This window comes from Stegostoma tigrinum, chromosome 23 (genome assembly GCF_030684315.1).
Source record: "Stegostoma tigrinum isolate sSteTig4 chromosome 23, sSteTig4.hap1, whole genome shotgun sequence".
Classification (NCBI taxonomy): Eukaryota; Metazoa; Chordata; class Chondrichthyes; order Orectolobiformes; family Stegostomatidae; genus Stegostoma; species Stegostoma tigrinum.
The window spans coordinates 8,410,593-8,423,840 of record NC_081376.1 but is presented as its reverse complement, the minus strand read 5'-3'; the positions used below and the strand labels follow the sequence as shown (position 1 = coordinate 8,423,840).

General features: G+C 44.7%; 1 protein-coding gene across 5 annotated transcripts in view; it reads left to right on the top strand.

Annotated features, from left to right (window-relative positions):
• The window catches only part of tex2l (testis expressed 2, like), a 141,829-nt gene that overhangs the window by 124,279 nt on the left and 4,302 nt on the right, over nucleotides 1-13,248 (top strand). For 3 of the 5 annotated variants that reach the window (XM_048552345.2, XM_048552343.2, XM_048552344.2), the window contains 3 exons: nucleotides 6,087-6,218; nucleotides 10,053-10,265; nucleotides 12,070-12,190. In XM_048552345.2, coding sequence (XP_048408302.2) covers nucleotides 6,087-6,218; nucleotides 10,053-10,265; nucleotides 12,070-12,190 — 466 coding nt within the window. Of the gene's footprint in view, nucleotides 1-6,086; nucleotides 6,219-10,052; nucleotides 10,266-12,069; nucleotides 12,191-13,248 lie in introns of those variants that run through there. The other 2 variants (XR_009447160.1, XM_048552346.2) reach the window with 2 other exon arrangements.

Below are 13,248 nucleotides of genomic sequence, written 5' to 3'. Positions count from 1 at the left end.
TTTATAAAATCATGAAGAATATAACTAGGGTTAGTGATAGTTGTCTTTTCCTTAGGATGGGGCATTTCAAGACTAGCGGGCACATTTTTAAGGTGAGAGGAGACAGGTTTAAAATAGAAATGAGAGGCAAATTTTCCTCACATTGGGCAATTTGCATGTGGAATGAACTTCCTGAGAAAGTGGTGGATGTGGGCACAGTTACAACGTTTAAAAAACATTTGGATAATTACATGAATAAGAAAGGTTTGGAGGGAAATGGGCCGGGATCAGGCCAGTGGGATTAGTTTATTTTGGGATTATGCTCGACGTGGACTGGTTGGATCATCGGGTTTTTTCCAACTCTATATGGAATAAACACAGCAAGTGCTCGAGAAACTCGTCATATCTGGCAGAAGAGAGCGAAGCCGAGTTAATGTTACAAGTCGATCAAAAGTTCTAAAGAAAAAGCTTTAACATGAAAATTTATCTCCATCTCTCTCTGCACAGATCCTGCCAGAGTTGCTGACTTTCTCCAGTTTTTTATTGCAGTATGATAGCTCATGCCCTACTCATGGGGAGGTAGTGGTCTCACAGTAATGCCACTGGACTAGTAATCCAGAGTTTCAGGCCAATGTCCTGGGGGTATAGGTACAAATACACCATAGCAGATGGTGAAATTTGAGTTCAGCAAAATAAATTTGAACAACAGGCTTATCCAATGGTGACTGTGTGTCAATTGTCATAACAGCCTATCTTGTTCACTAGCCTTCCTTTTATTAACTCAATCTATACTTCCCACTGCCTTTGGAAAGTAACCAACATCATCAAAGAGCCCTCCCACCCTGATTAAACTATCTTCCACCCTCTTTCATCAGACAGAAGATACAGAAGTTTGAAAACGTGTCAATAGTTTCAGGAACAGCTCCTTCCCCACTGTTGTTAGTCTTTTGAGAATGAGAATGTTGATCTCTCTCTGCAGGTGTGACACTATTCTGTGCCCTGCTCTGCTTACCTGATACACTTTGTATGGTACTATCTGCCTGTAGAGCATGCAAAGCAACACTTTTCACTGTATCTCAGCACATAGCATCCCTGAAGTGTGGGAGCAGGCCATTCAGTCCATCAGGTCCACACAGACCCCCCGAAGAGCATCATACCCAGACCAACCCTATCCCTATTTCACATAGCCTGCACATCCCTGGGCACTATGGGCAATTGTGCAGGGTGGGAATTTCCCCTGCCAATCAACATGGATTCAGGGTCAGCATGGGACTCTTAATTCCAAACTTGTATCAAATTAAATTCCATCATTTGCTGTGGTGGTATTCAAACCCAGGTACTTAGAACATTACCCGGGTCTCTGGATTAACAGGCCAATGACCATACCACTAGGCCATCACCTCCCTATGGATGAAAGGCTGTACAAAAGGGAGAAGACCATGACAAACCATCAGGACAAGCTAAGAGCCAAAAAGGTTTTTATTTTGAGATATAGAAACTGTGGGTGCTGGAGAATCTGAGATAACAAGGTGTAGAGCTGGGTGAAAACAGCAGGCCAAGCAGCAAGAGAGGAGCAGGAAAGCTGATGCTCCAGTAATGAAGAAGGGTCTAGGCCCGAAACATCAGCCTTCCTGCTCCTCTGATGCTGCTTGGCCTGCTGTGTTCATTCAGCTCTACACCTTGTTATCTAAGGCTTTATTTTTGTTAGTTTTTGTATGAACTCCTTGAATAAGGACAACTGAGGATTTCTATTCCTGGTTCACGTCCGCTTCTCTCCTGCACACACACTGGAGCCCTAATACTTTCTATAAGCTCCGACCATCTACATCCAGGCAAAGTTTCCTTCTCTGTCACACGAGTAGGTGTGTCCAACATGATTGCTCCCCCCAAGGCAATGTAAAGCTGGACACTTCAATGACACCCTGCAAAGCCATCTACAGTCCCCTCATGACATACCTTCCATGCTACAAGCACTGGGATTGGACTGTGTAGGAGCACTGTGAAAGAACCAGCCATGAGATGGGTAGGAAGGCAGGTTGCGAGGGTGGTTAGTTGAATTCAGTACACGATACTGACTAACTTGTTCCATGACGGTGGTTTGGAGTGGTTGCTTCTGGGATGCAGAGCCCGAACCACGCATGAAGCAGATAAAGCCCTTTGTGATCAGTTGGTTGTTCAAATACTGAGTGAACAGTGAACTGGCACAGAACGGGGGTGTCATAGTTGCAATCAGGATAGCAGGCATTCACATGCAGACTGTGAGAAATGGTAATCTCAGTGGTTCTGGTACATGTTGGCAATGAGATGCAGCATTTATACCAAGAGGATACCTACGACATATGGAAGCTTTCTACCCTGATAAAGCAACATCACACACAACCTACTTCTCTCTGATCAAACAGAACATAATGAACTGCCTTATCCTTGTACAAACCTATTGCCTCTCCATTGCAACATCAGATGCCAGATTACTCGATACTAGAGGCTGCAAATGCTCTGCTGTGTTGTGTGGCACTATCACCACGCGAAATAGACAGGCTATGAACAGAGCTGGCAGCTCAAGACTGGGTATCAATGAAGCATGGTGGGCCATCAACAGCAGCAGAATTGTACTCCAGCACAATCTGTAACCTCATGGCCCCACATATCCCCCACTCAACCATTACCATCAGGCCAGGGAGATCAACCCTGGTTCAATGGAGAGTGCAGGAGGCCATGCCAGGAGCAGCACCAGGTATACCTGAAGGTGAGGTATCCAGCTAGTGAAGCCAATGAACAACATAAGCAGCAAGTGGTAGACAGAACTGAGTGATCCCATAACCAATGGATCAGATCTAAGCTCTGCAGTCCTGCCACATCCAGTCGTGAATGATGGTGGACAATTAAACAACTCACTGGAGGAGGGGGCTCCACAAATATCCCCATTCTCAATGATGGAAGAGCCCCAGACATCAGTGTAAAAGTTGAGGCTGAAGCTTTCACAGCACCCTTCAGCCAGAAGTGCCGAGTGGATGATCCATCATGGCGTCCTCCATTGGACCCCAGCGTTACCAGTCTTCAGCCAATTCGATTCACTCCACGTGATATGAAGAAACAGTTGGAGACACTGCACACCGCAAAGGCTCAGGCCCAGACAATATTCCTGCAATAGTACTGAAGGCTTGTGCTCCAGAACTTGCCACTCCCCTGGGCAAGCTGTCCCAGTACAGGTACAATACTGGTATCTACCCAACGATGTGGAAAATTTCCCAGGCATGGCCTGGGAAATAAAAAGCGGGATAAATCCAACCTGGCCAATTACTGCACCATCAGCCGACTGTTGATCATCAGTAAAGTGATGGAAGGTGTCAGTAACGGTGCTATCAAGCAGCACCTGCTCAGCAGTAACCTGCTCAGTGACGCCCAGTTTGGGTTCAGCCAGGGCCACTCAGCTCCTGACCTCATTACAGCCTTGGTACAAAAGTGGACAAAAGAGCTGCATTCCAGAGGTGAGGTGAAAGTGACAGCCTTAGCATCAAAGCTGCATTTGACCAAATTTGACATCAATAAGTCCTCACAAAACTGGAATTAATGGATATTGGGAGCAACTGTCCATTGGTTGGAGTAATACCTGGCACATAAGAAGATGGCTGTGGTGATCAGTAGTCAGTCATCTCAACTCGAGGACATCTCTGTAGGAGTTCCTCAGGGTAGTATCCTAGGCCCAACCATCTTCAGCTGCTTCATCAATGAGCTTTCTTCCATGTTTGCCAATGATTGCACAATGTTCAGCACCATTTGTGACTCCTCAGACACTGAAACAATCCAAGTTCAATTGCAACAAGATCTGGACATCCAGGCTTTGGCTGACAAAGTGACAAATAACAGTTGCGCCACAGAAATGCAAAACAATGAATATCTCCAATAAGAGACAGCCTAATCACCCCTGAATCCCCACTATCAATATCCTGGGGATTACCATTGACCAGAAGCTCAAGTGGACTCACCACATAAGCACAGTGGCTTCAAGAGCAGGTCAGACGTTAGGAATCCTGTGAGTAACTCATGTCTTGACTCAATGAAGCCTGTCCATCATCAAGGCACAAGTTAGGAATGTGATGGAATACGCCCCACTGGCCTGGATGAAGACGCTATCCAGGACAAAGCAGCCTATTTGATTGGCATCACATCCACAAACATCCTCTCCATCCACCACTGATGCTCAGTAGCAGCAGTTTACATTGCCTGCAAGAGCACTGTCAAAATTCACCGAAAATCCTTGGTCAGTACCTTCCAAACTCACGACCACTTCCATCTTTAAGGACAAGGGCAGCAGATACATGGGAACGCCACCACTTGCACGTTCCCCTCCAAGCGACACACCATGCTGACTTAGAAATACATCGCTGCTCCTTCGCTGTCACTGGGTCAAAATCCCTAAGAGCATTGTCGGCCTGCTACAGCATGTGGACTGCAGCAGTTCAAGAAGGCAGCTCATCACCACCTTCGCGAGGGCAACTAGGGACAGGCAATAAATTCTGGCCCAGCCAGCAATGCCCACGTCCTATGAGTGAATAAAAAAAGTCTGCAATGATCCCAATACAAGGAGATTCTGAGCAATGGACAGCTATTGGCGATGCTTCGCTCACTTTGTACTCATGCTGCAGGTCAGGTTCCAAAACGTGGCATCATTCCACATGCGCCTTCTTTCATAAAGCACAAATTTACTGCTCCTGGCACATGGGGTGGTCAGAAAAATCCCTGTGATGGATCCTAGGTGGATAAGAGCTTCTACTGACAGTCCTTCAGCCCCTTCTGGTTCTGTGAGCAGCCTGTCCTCCTCTCTGTGTCAATGATGAACGAGGAAAAGAACCATTTTGCATTCGCTATTTATACCCAGAGATAACAAGGTGTAGAGCTGGATGAACACAGCAGGCCAAGCAGCATCAGAGGAGCAGGAAGGCTGATGTTTCAGGTCTAGACCCTTCTTCAGTTTTCTGACCAGTGAGAGAGAGCTCCAGCAGAATCATAGAATCTGGCTAGTATTAAAGCTAGCCATTCAACCTATCAGTCCATGCTGACTTGCCAAAGAGCATCCCACCCCACACACCCTACCTTATCCTATCCCTGAAATACTGCATTTCCCCTGGCTAATTCATCTAACCTGCACTTCCCTGGACATTTTGGGCAATTTGGCATGGCCAATCCACCTTTTTAAACTGTGAGAGGAAACTGGAGGGAACCCAAACAGACACGGGGAAAATGTGCAAACTCCACACAGACAGTTGCCTGAGGGTGGAATTGAACCTGGGTCCCTGGCGCTGTGAGGCAGCAGTGCTAACCACTAAGCCACTGTGCCACCCAGCAAAGCAACAACAGAGAAGAATTTCTGCACATGGGTCTTCTGTAGTAGCTCTTTGCAAACTGTCACATTCTTGAATTTCAGACCTTCTGACCACTGGCCTTAGATGTGTAAGTGCTTTGGGACCCTGGAGCAATTGTGTGATGATGACACAGAGCTGTTTCCCACTGGGCATAAACAACACAGAGGGGCGCAATTAGAAAGGTGCGAGATAAATTGAATGGGAGAAGGGCATGTAGAGAATTGCCTTCCAATAATGTATCAGTGAGATTAGAGCCAGGTATACCTCGGACTATCATGTATACTAGCAGTTAGTGTTGAGGTACAACAAACTGAGTCTATGACTGAAGATCGTTCTTGACCTTATTGTGTCCTGAACTGATCTGTCTTAAAACCAGCCTCTTGGATGTTGGCATAAAACCACATAACAAGGGAATTGTCATGCTTTTGTGATTTATAAAACTTCAATTGCCTAAGCATTGAGGTTGAGCAAAGAGTGGTAAACTATGATTGCTATATATAGGCCAGCTGAAAGCTCTGTGGAATCACTTCATGAGAACAACTGGCTCAGCTAGAGCTGATCATCATATCCTCTGGCAGTTTTCCTGGTGCTGACTTAGTTCAATTTGCATACTGTGATGTTTCCAGAGGGAATTGAGAGCAGAACTTGCGACTGCAAGTATAGCAAGTCAATAACATGTTGGACCTAATAGCTGCCAATGTGAAATTTGCTTTTTTTTGTTGAAGTGCCCATTCTCTCCAACAGGTGCAAACCCCGAGCACTTGTTCTGGCAGATAGTGATGAGGAATCTTCAAGTGCTGGGTCTTCAGATGAAGAGGAAGTGCCTTCAGCAGAACCACAAGGTGTTGAGAAACTTGGACCACCTGGTGTAGAGGGGTAATTGGGGATTTTATTCACTATCTTGCAGATTTTTATATGAAGGACTCCTGCTAATGTGTTGCGGAGGTCTTCACACAGCAAACATTGGTCAGTGTTTTGGACTTTGTTTTTCAAAAAACAGGCATAATTCATAACTTTAAAACACTAGCTTGCTTCAATTCTAAAATACGAATGGCCATGAAAACTGCAAACCCTTTTCCAGTTCGATTTGTATGTCCAAATGCTGATGTCAGATACTATCACCATTTAATGTCATATGGCAACAGGGGAGAAAGAACTGATCTAGTTATAGTTTGTCTGTGAAGCCATAAAATAACAAAGGCCTGACATTAACTACATGAGCCTTTATTATTTCATATTTTAAGAATGTCATTTATGCCTTAGAACATGTTTAAGAAGAAATGCACTCTTGTGGTTCTGATGATTGTGGAAGTAGCTTCAGCCTCACCCCTGTAGATATATCGACTGTTAAGGCTTACAAGTCTTAACTTTAATCCGTCTCAGTTTTCACCAGTGGGAAATACATCTGTAAAAAGAATGTATGAACGGGGCCATAAGACTGTAACACACAGAAGCAGAATCAGGCCATTCAACGTATCAAGTCAGCTCTGCCATTTAATCATGGCTCATGTGTTCCTCAACCCACTCTTCTTTCTTCTCCCCTTTAACCCTCAATGCCCTTACTAATCAAGAACCCATCTATCTCTGTCTTAATGGCACTCAATGACTTGGCCTCTACAACCTTCTCCAGCAATGAGTTCCACAGATTCACCTCCATCTGGTTGAAGAAAGGCCTCCTCATCTCAGTTCTAAAGGATCATGCCTTCACCCTGAGCCTATGCCCTCAGGTCCTACCAATGGAAACACCTTCTCCATGTCTACTCTGTCCAGGCCTCTCAGTATTCTGTAAGGTTCAATCAGATTCCCACTTAACCTTCTAAATTCCATTGAGCACAGATTAAGAGGCCTCAATCCTCCTTACATGACAAGCCTTTCATCACCAGGATCATTCTTGTAAACCACCTCTGGACCCCCTTCAAGGCCAGCACATCCTTCCTTAAATATGGGGCCCAGAAATGCTCACAGTATTCCAAATGCCATCTGACTAAAGCCTTATACGGCCTCAGCAGTACATTCCTGCTCTGGTATTCTAGCCGTCTTGAAATGAATGCTAACATTGCATTTGCCTGCCTGAACCTGCATATTAACCTTAAGAGAATCCCGAACTAAAATTCCAAATTCCCATTCTGCTTCAGATTGCCGAAGCCGTTCCCCATTTAGAAAATAGTCTATGCCTCTATTCTTCCTATCAAAGTGTATAGCCACGTACTTTCCCATTAGTATTCGATCTGCTACTTCTTTGCCCACACTCCTAGCCTGTCCAAGGAGCCGCCCAGCTTCCTCAGTATGACCTGCCCCTCCATCTATCTTTGTGTCAACTGCAAACTTAGCAACAATCTCCTAAATTCCTTTGTCCAGATCATTAATGTATAATGTGAATGGTTGTAGTTCCATGTACTACAAAGAACTTCATAATCTCTTCCTCAATTACGGATTCTAAAATCTTACCTATGACTAAGGTCAGGCTAACTGGCTTGTAATTTCCCATCTTCTACCTCCCACCCTTCTGAAATAAGAGTCTCTAGTCCATAAAAATGACCCTGAGCTTCCAGTTGCCTGTCGCTTCAACACAGCCCTGTGTTCCCAAGCCAATATCTCTGACGCAGATCTGCCACAGTCTTCCAGCAAGCTCGAAGAACAACATCTTCTTTTCCACTTGGGGACCCTGCAGCCTCTGGGACTCAACATCAAGTTCAATAATGTTAGAGTCTGATTCTATCCCTTCATGTGTTTTAGCCAGCTCCATGGACTTTCAACACGGCATACACATTCTCTGTACTCTCACCTCTCATTATCATTGACTTAGCTTCTCTTCAGTCCAGGATTACTGTCAATAATCCCCTTGTATGCCTGCCTCTTTCACATCTCTGTTTCTCTCTCTGGGCTCCATCTCCAGTTATCTGTTCATCAGCCCTCTTCAACCCCTCATCTCCCCCCAATTCAGCATAAATACCTGTTTTTCCAAGTTGCAGCTTTTGGTTCTGATGTAGAATCATAGTTATACACCACGGAAACAGACCCTTCAGTCCAAACAGTCCGTGCCAAACATGTTCCAAAACTAAACTAGTCCCACCTGCATGCGCTGGGCCAATGTCCCTCCAAACCTTTCCTATTTATGTACTTGTCCAAATGTCTTTTAAACATTGCAACTGTACCCACATCCACCACTTTCTCTGGCAGCGCATTCCACACACAGGCCAACGTCTGTGTAAAAAGTTGCCCCTCATGTCTTTTTTTAAATCTTTCTCGTCTCACAATATAAATATGCCCCTGAGTTTAGAACTCCACCACCCTTGGAAAAATACTCTCATCATTCACCTTACCTGTGACCCTCATGATTCCATAGGCCTCAATAAGGTCACCCCTCAACCTCCTACCCTCCTGGTCCCAGCTGGATTTGAAATGTTAACTCTGTTTCGCTGCCTACAGACCTGCTGATTATTGACGGCAATTTACTTTTTTAGTGTGAGCCACTTCCCAGTCCTCTGGGACCCTCCCTGACTCCAGTGATCCCCGATAGATCACCACCAATATTCCAACGGTCTCCTTCAGAGCTCTGGGGTGTAGTCCTTCCAGTCCAGGTGAATTGCCCACCTTCGGACCTTTCAGCTTCCCTAGCATGTTCTCCTTAGTGGTGAGCACTGTACTCAGCTCTGCCTCCTCTTGACAGGCCATTCAGCCCCTCAAAGCCGGTTCTGCCATTCAATGAGATCATGGCTGATCTGTGGCCTAACTACAGAGAGTACTCAGATGTACAGGCACCACAGTAGCTGAGATTTCTGAATCTGTGATTGGATAGAAGTAGTGGGAAGTCTATCGGGTGAAGCTGGAAAAGCACAGCAGGTCAGTCAGCATCAGAGAGCAGGAAAGTCAACATTTCAGGCTGTTGACTTTCCTTCTCTTATACTGTCTAACTTGCTGTGTTTTTCCAGTTTCGCACCTAGAGACTCTAGCTTCCAGCATCTGCAGTCCTTATTGTCTCCAAGTTATTAAATAGAAGTAGTTTGGTAATAGGAATAATACGCTATATATTATAAACTTTCTCATTTAACAGTCAATAGCAATGAGACAACATGCTCTTAGAATCCCTACAATGTGGACCTGGAGGAACACAGCAGGTCAGGTAGCATCAGAAGAGCAGGAAAGTCAATGTTTTGGGTCAGGACCGAGTCTGCCTGACCTGTTGTGTTCCTCCAGCTCCACACTGCATTGACTCTGACTCCAGCATCAGCAGTTCTCACTATCTCTGATGCTCTAAGAATCCCTACAGTGTGGAAGCAGGACATTTGAACCATCGAGTTCACAATGACCTTTCAAATGGCATCCCACCCAATCTCCAGAACCCTGCATTTCCCCATGGCTAATCCAGCTCACCTGTACATTTTTGGACTGTGGGAGGAAACTGGAGAACCCAGAGGAAACCCACGCAGACACGGGAAGAACATGCAAACTCCACAGAGACAGTAGCCCAAGCGTGGAATCGAACCCGAGTCCCTGGCGCTGTGAGGCAGCAGTGCTAACCACTGAGCCACCACACTGTTCATCTTATCCACTAGTTATTAGTTGCTGGGAAGTGTTGAGAGTAGTTCACAACCTGACTGGACCAGAAGGAGAATTAACGGAAAGTTATGGGGGGTGATGAACAAGTCACGAGAGATTAAGCAAACTAAATGCAACCTTTGTGAAACAAGACTTCCCTGTCCTTTCCAGGTTTGCTGCCGGGAGCAGCACCAGCAGAAAGATTCTTCGCTTTGTGGACAAGATTGCCAAATCGAAATACTTTCAAAAAGCCACCGAGAATGAGTTCATCAAGAAGAAAATAGAGGAGATGTCAAACACTCCACTCCTCCTGACTGTCGAGGTTCAGGAACTAGCAGGAGTGCTGGCTGTTAATATTCCACCACCCCCTACCGATCGAATATGGTATGTCCCATCCTGTCGTACGCTGTTCCAATGTTGAATGTAAAGGAGAACAGTTTCTTTGTTCAGCAAAACAATAATTTGCAACAATGAATGAATCACTCGACTACTGGTTGAACCTTTCATACCAATGCAATGCCTAATAGAGTAATTTGAAATTGTTTTCAATGGCAAATAAAAACAAGTACCAGGACTATGCAGGAGGCTGTTTATAAACAAACCTGTTTATTGGAGACAGCAGTGCGATCCAGGTGGGCTGAATGGCATTTTCTCATCCAACAAATCATTTTTTAAGTCAAGTAGCTTTTTGATGCTGTTTTCAGCGATGATGTAAACATTTTACACATTATCCTTTTCATGTGCAACTGGTGAAACAAGGCAACTTGTCAGGTGCCAAAACAATAAAGTTGTGTAGTACAGGGCACTTAGCATCATATGGCGCTCCTCTCTTGTTCTAATTAGCATGACTGAAACTGATTGTCTCATCAAATGGAGGAAAGGCCTAGAAACCAGTGAAAGTCCTGTCTAACATTTAAATCTCTGTCTCCAGTGTTTCAAAAGCTTGTGATTTCAAATAAACCCGTTGGACTATGAGCTGGTGTCATGTGACTTCTGACCTTGTCCACCCCTGTCCAACACCTCCACATATTACACATTAAACACTGCTTCCTGATTTTATTATTGAGGACTACTGTCCACGTGAAAAAACCAACAATTTCCTGTCCCATGTCACTGCCCAGCCATCATTTCCTTTTTTTTTAATCTCCTAGTGATCAGTGTACATCCACGGTGCCTTCTTTGATTTAGAAGGTTAGATGATAAAACTTTTAAACAATTCCTTTCCTGCCTGCTTGGTTTGGCTTGTTGAGAAACCCCATCCGAATCAGCTGTCTGTTCCCTGTAGGTGGCGTGATCAAATATGGAAGGTTCATCAAACAGAGGCCAGTGTGAATCCTAAGATAATAAAATGTGAGGCTGGATGAACACAGCAGGCCAAGCAGCATCTCAGGAGCACAAAAGCTGACGTTTCGGGCCCGAAACGTCAGCTTTTGTGCTCCTGAGATGCTGCTTGGCCTGCTGTGTTCATCCAGCCTCACATTTTATTATCTTGGAATTCTCCAGCATCTGCAGTTCCCATTATCTCTGATACTATTTTAACCCCAGTGTGAATCCTGTCTTGTATTTTGACCTCTGACCCCAGTCCAAGGTCAACAACTGAAGTCCTCCAGCAATGAAGCTTTACATCATCAGCACTGATAAAACAGGGAAAATGCCAAAGTTTATCCTATTCCATATGTATGATACAGAGCCAAACTGAAAAGATGTTTTATCCATGGCTCACGACTATTTCAAGGGAAGGTGAATCACTTCTTATGCATAGACTTGTTCTGTTGTGCATCATGTACAGGGATGACTAAACTGCCCATTTTAAAATTTATTTGCTAATTGGCATCAAGAAATTGTACCGAAGAGTTATCGGCTGCAGAACTTGCTGGGAGCCCAAAAAACAAGGATTGAGATGAGTAATTAATCCACATCAATTCTACTTCTTGAATATACTCAGCAACCTGGCGTCCACAGCTCTCTGTGGTGGAGAATGCAACAGGTTCAGTAGCCTATGTGAATAGTGTGATTGGCAATAATTGTTTATTAGTTTGCAATGTCATCATTACCAGCTATCTTTTATTATGCAGTCCCCAGTCCTGATATTAACGCCACTAGTGGAACAACATTCTAAAACAGGGATTGAGTAGTTTGGTGGAACAGAACGTTGTCAACACTATGTGGTATGCTTTAATATCATCAGGTACAGCTTCCAGACTCCACCTCGGCTGGAATTTAAGGTGCGGCCCAAGTTGGGTGAACGGGAAGTCACTTTCACACATGTGACTGAGTGGATTGAGAAGAAACTGCAGCACGAGTTCCAGGTAAGAAACAAACGCGAGGGCATTTCTGTCGGTTAACAGGCATTTTAAGAGTCTGAGAATAAAGTGACCTCTGTGATTATAAAATCATTGTAAACTTGCAGCCAGAAGATAACCATTCAGCACATCTCATCAATTCTTGTTCTCAGAAACAGTCATCTACTACATTCTGTCTCTCTACCCTTTCTCCAAACTTGAAATTATTTGCCCCCTTTTCATATTTACATTTACATTGTTATCAAACCTGTACAGTTTGTGCAATTTCTGACCACGCAGTTGCCTCTGGGAAAAACATTCTTCTAAATGTTTACCTTTGCTCCTTTGGTGATGGCATAAAGATTTTGACCTTTGCATTGCTCGATAAGTAATCCCGATTCCAGGGATGGTCGTTACTGATGTTCCGAAATTGAAAGATGATGTCTACTCAGGGTCTTGAGCTTCTGCTATGAGTCTTCATGTGACTGAAGAGGATACGCCTTGATCTACAGATCTTGGAGAACATGGTGCTGGTGAGGTTTGGAAGGAGGATTTGCTTCATTCTCTGACTTCCCTGCCTCATTATTAAGACATTGTGACAATGTAGCTCACTGGATAGGTCAGCACCATTCTAAACAATTGGTTGCAGCCCCTCCCAGTCAGAAATGCCCATGCTTTGAGGAGAGCTTCGCAGTGACATTGCAGAATGTGTTTTAGTTGTCCTACACTGGCACACTGACCAGTTGAACATTGAGCTGGTGGCGGAGATGTTGTGGCCACAGAAAAGCAGTTTCTCGCCAACCAGAGTTGATTCTTCAGGACGTGCACATCACATACCTGACCCTTCGAACAGAGCTTACAACATTGAAAGCAAACCATTTGGAGCAACCAATCACGCTTGGGGTGTTTTCCCTCTAGGACGTGTGAGCGTTTGAATTCGGAACAGGAATAGGCCATTTGGCCCTTTGAACCTATCCACCTTGTGGCTGATCTAACTATAACCTCCATCCTACATTCCCTCATATTCCCAATAGCCATTTGTAGCGTTTAGAAGGAGGTCAGCCAGGATTACCTCATAGAATATG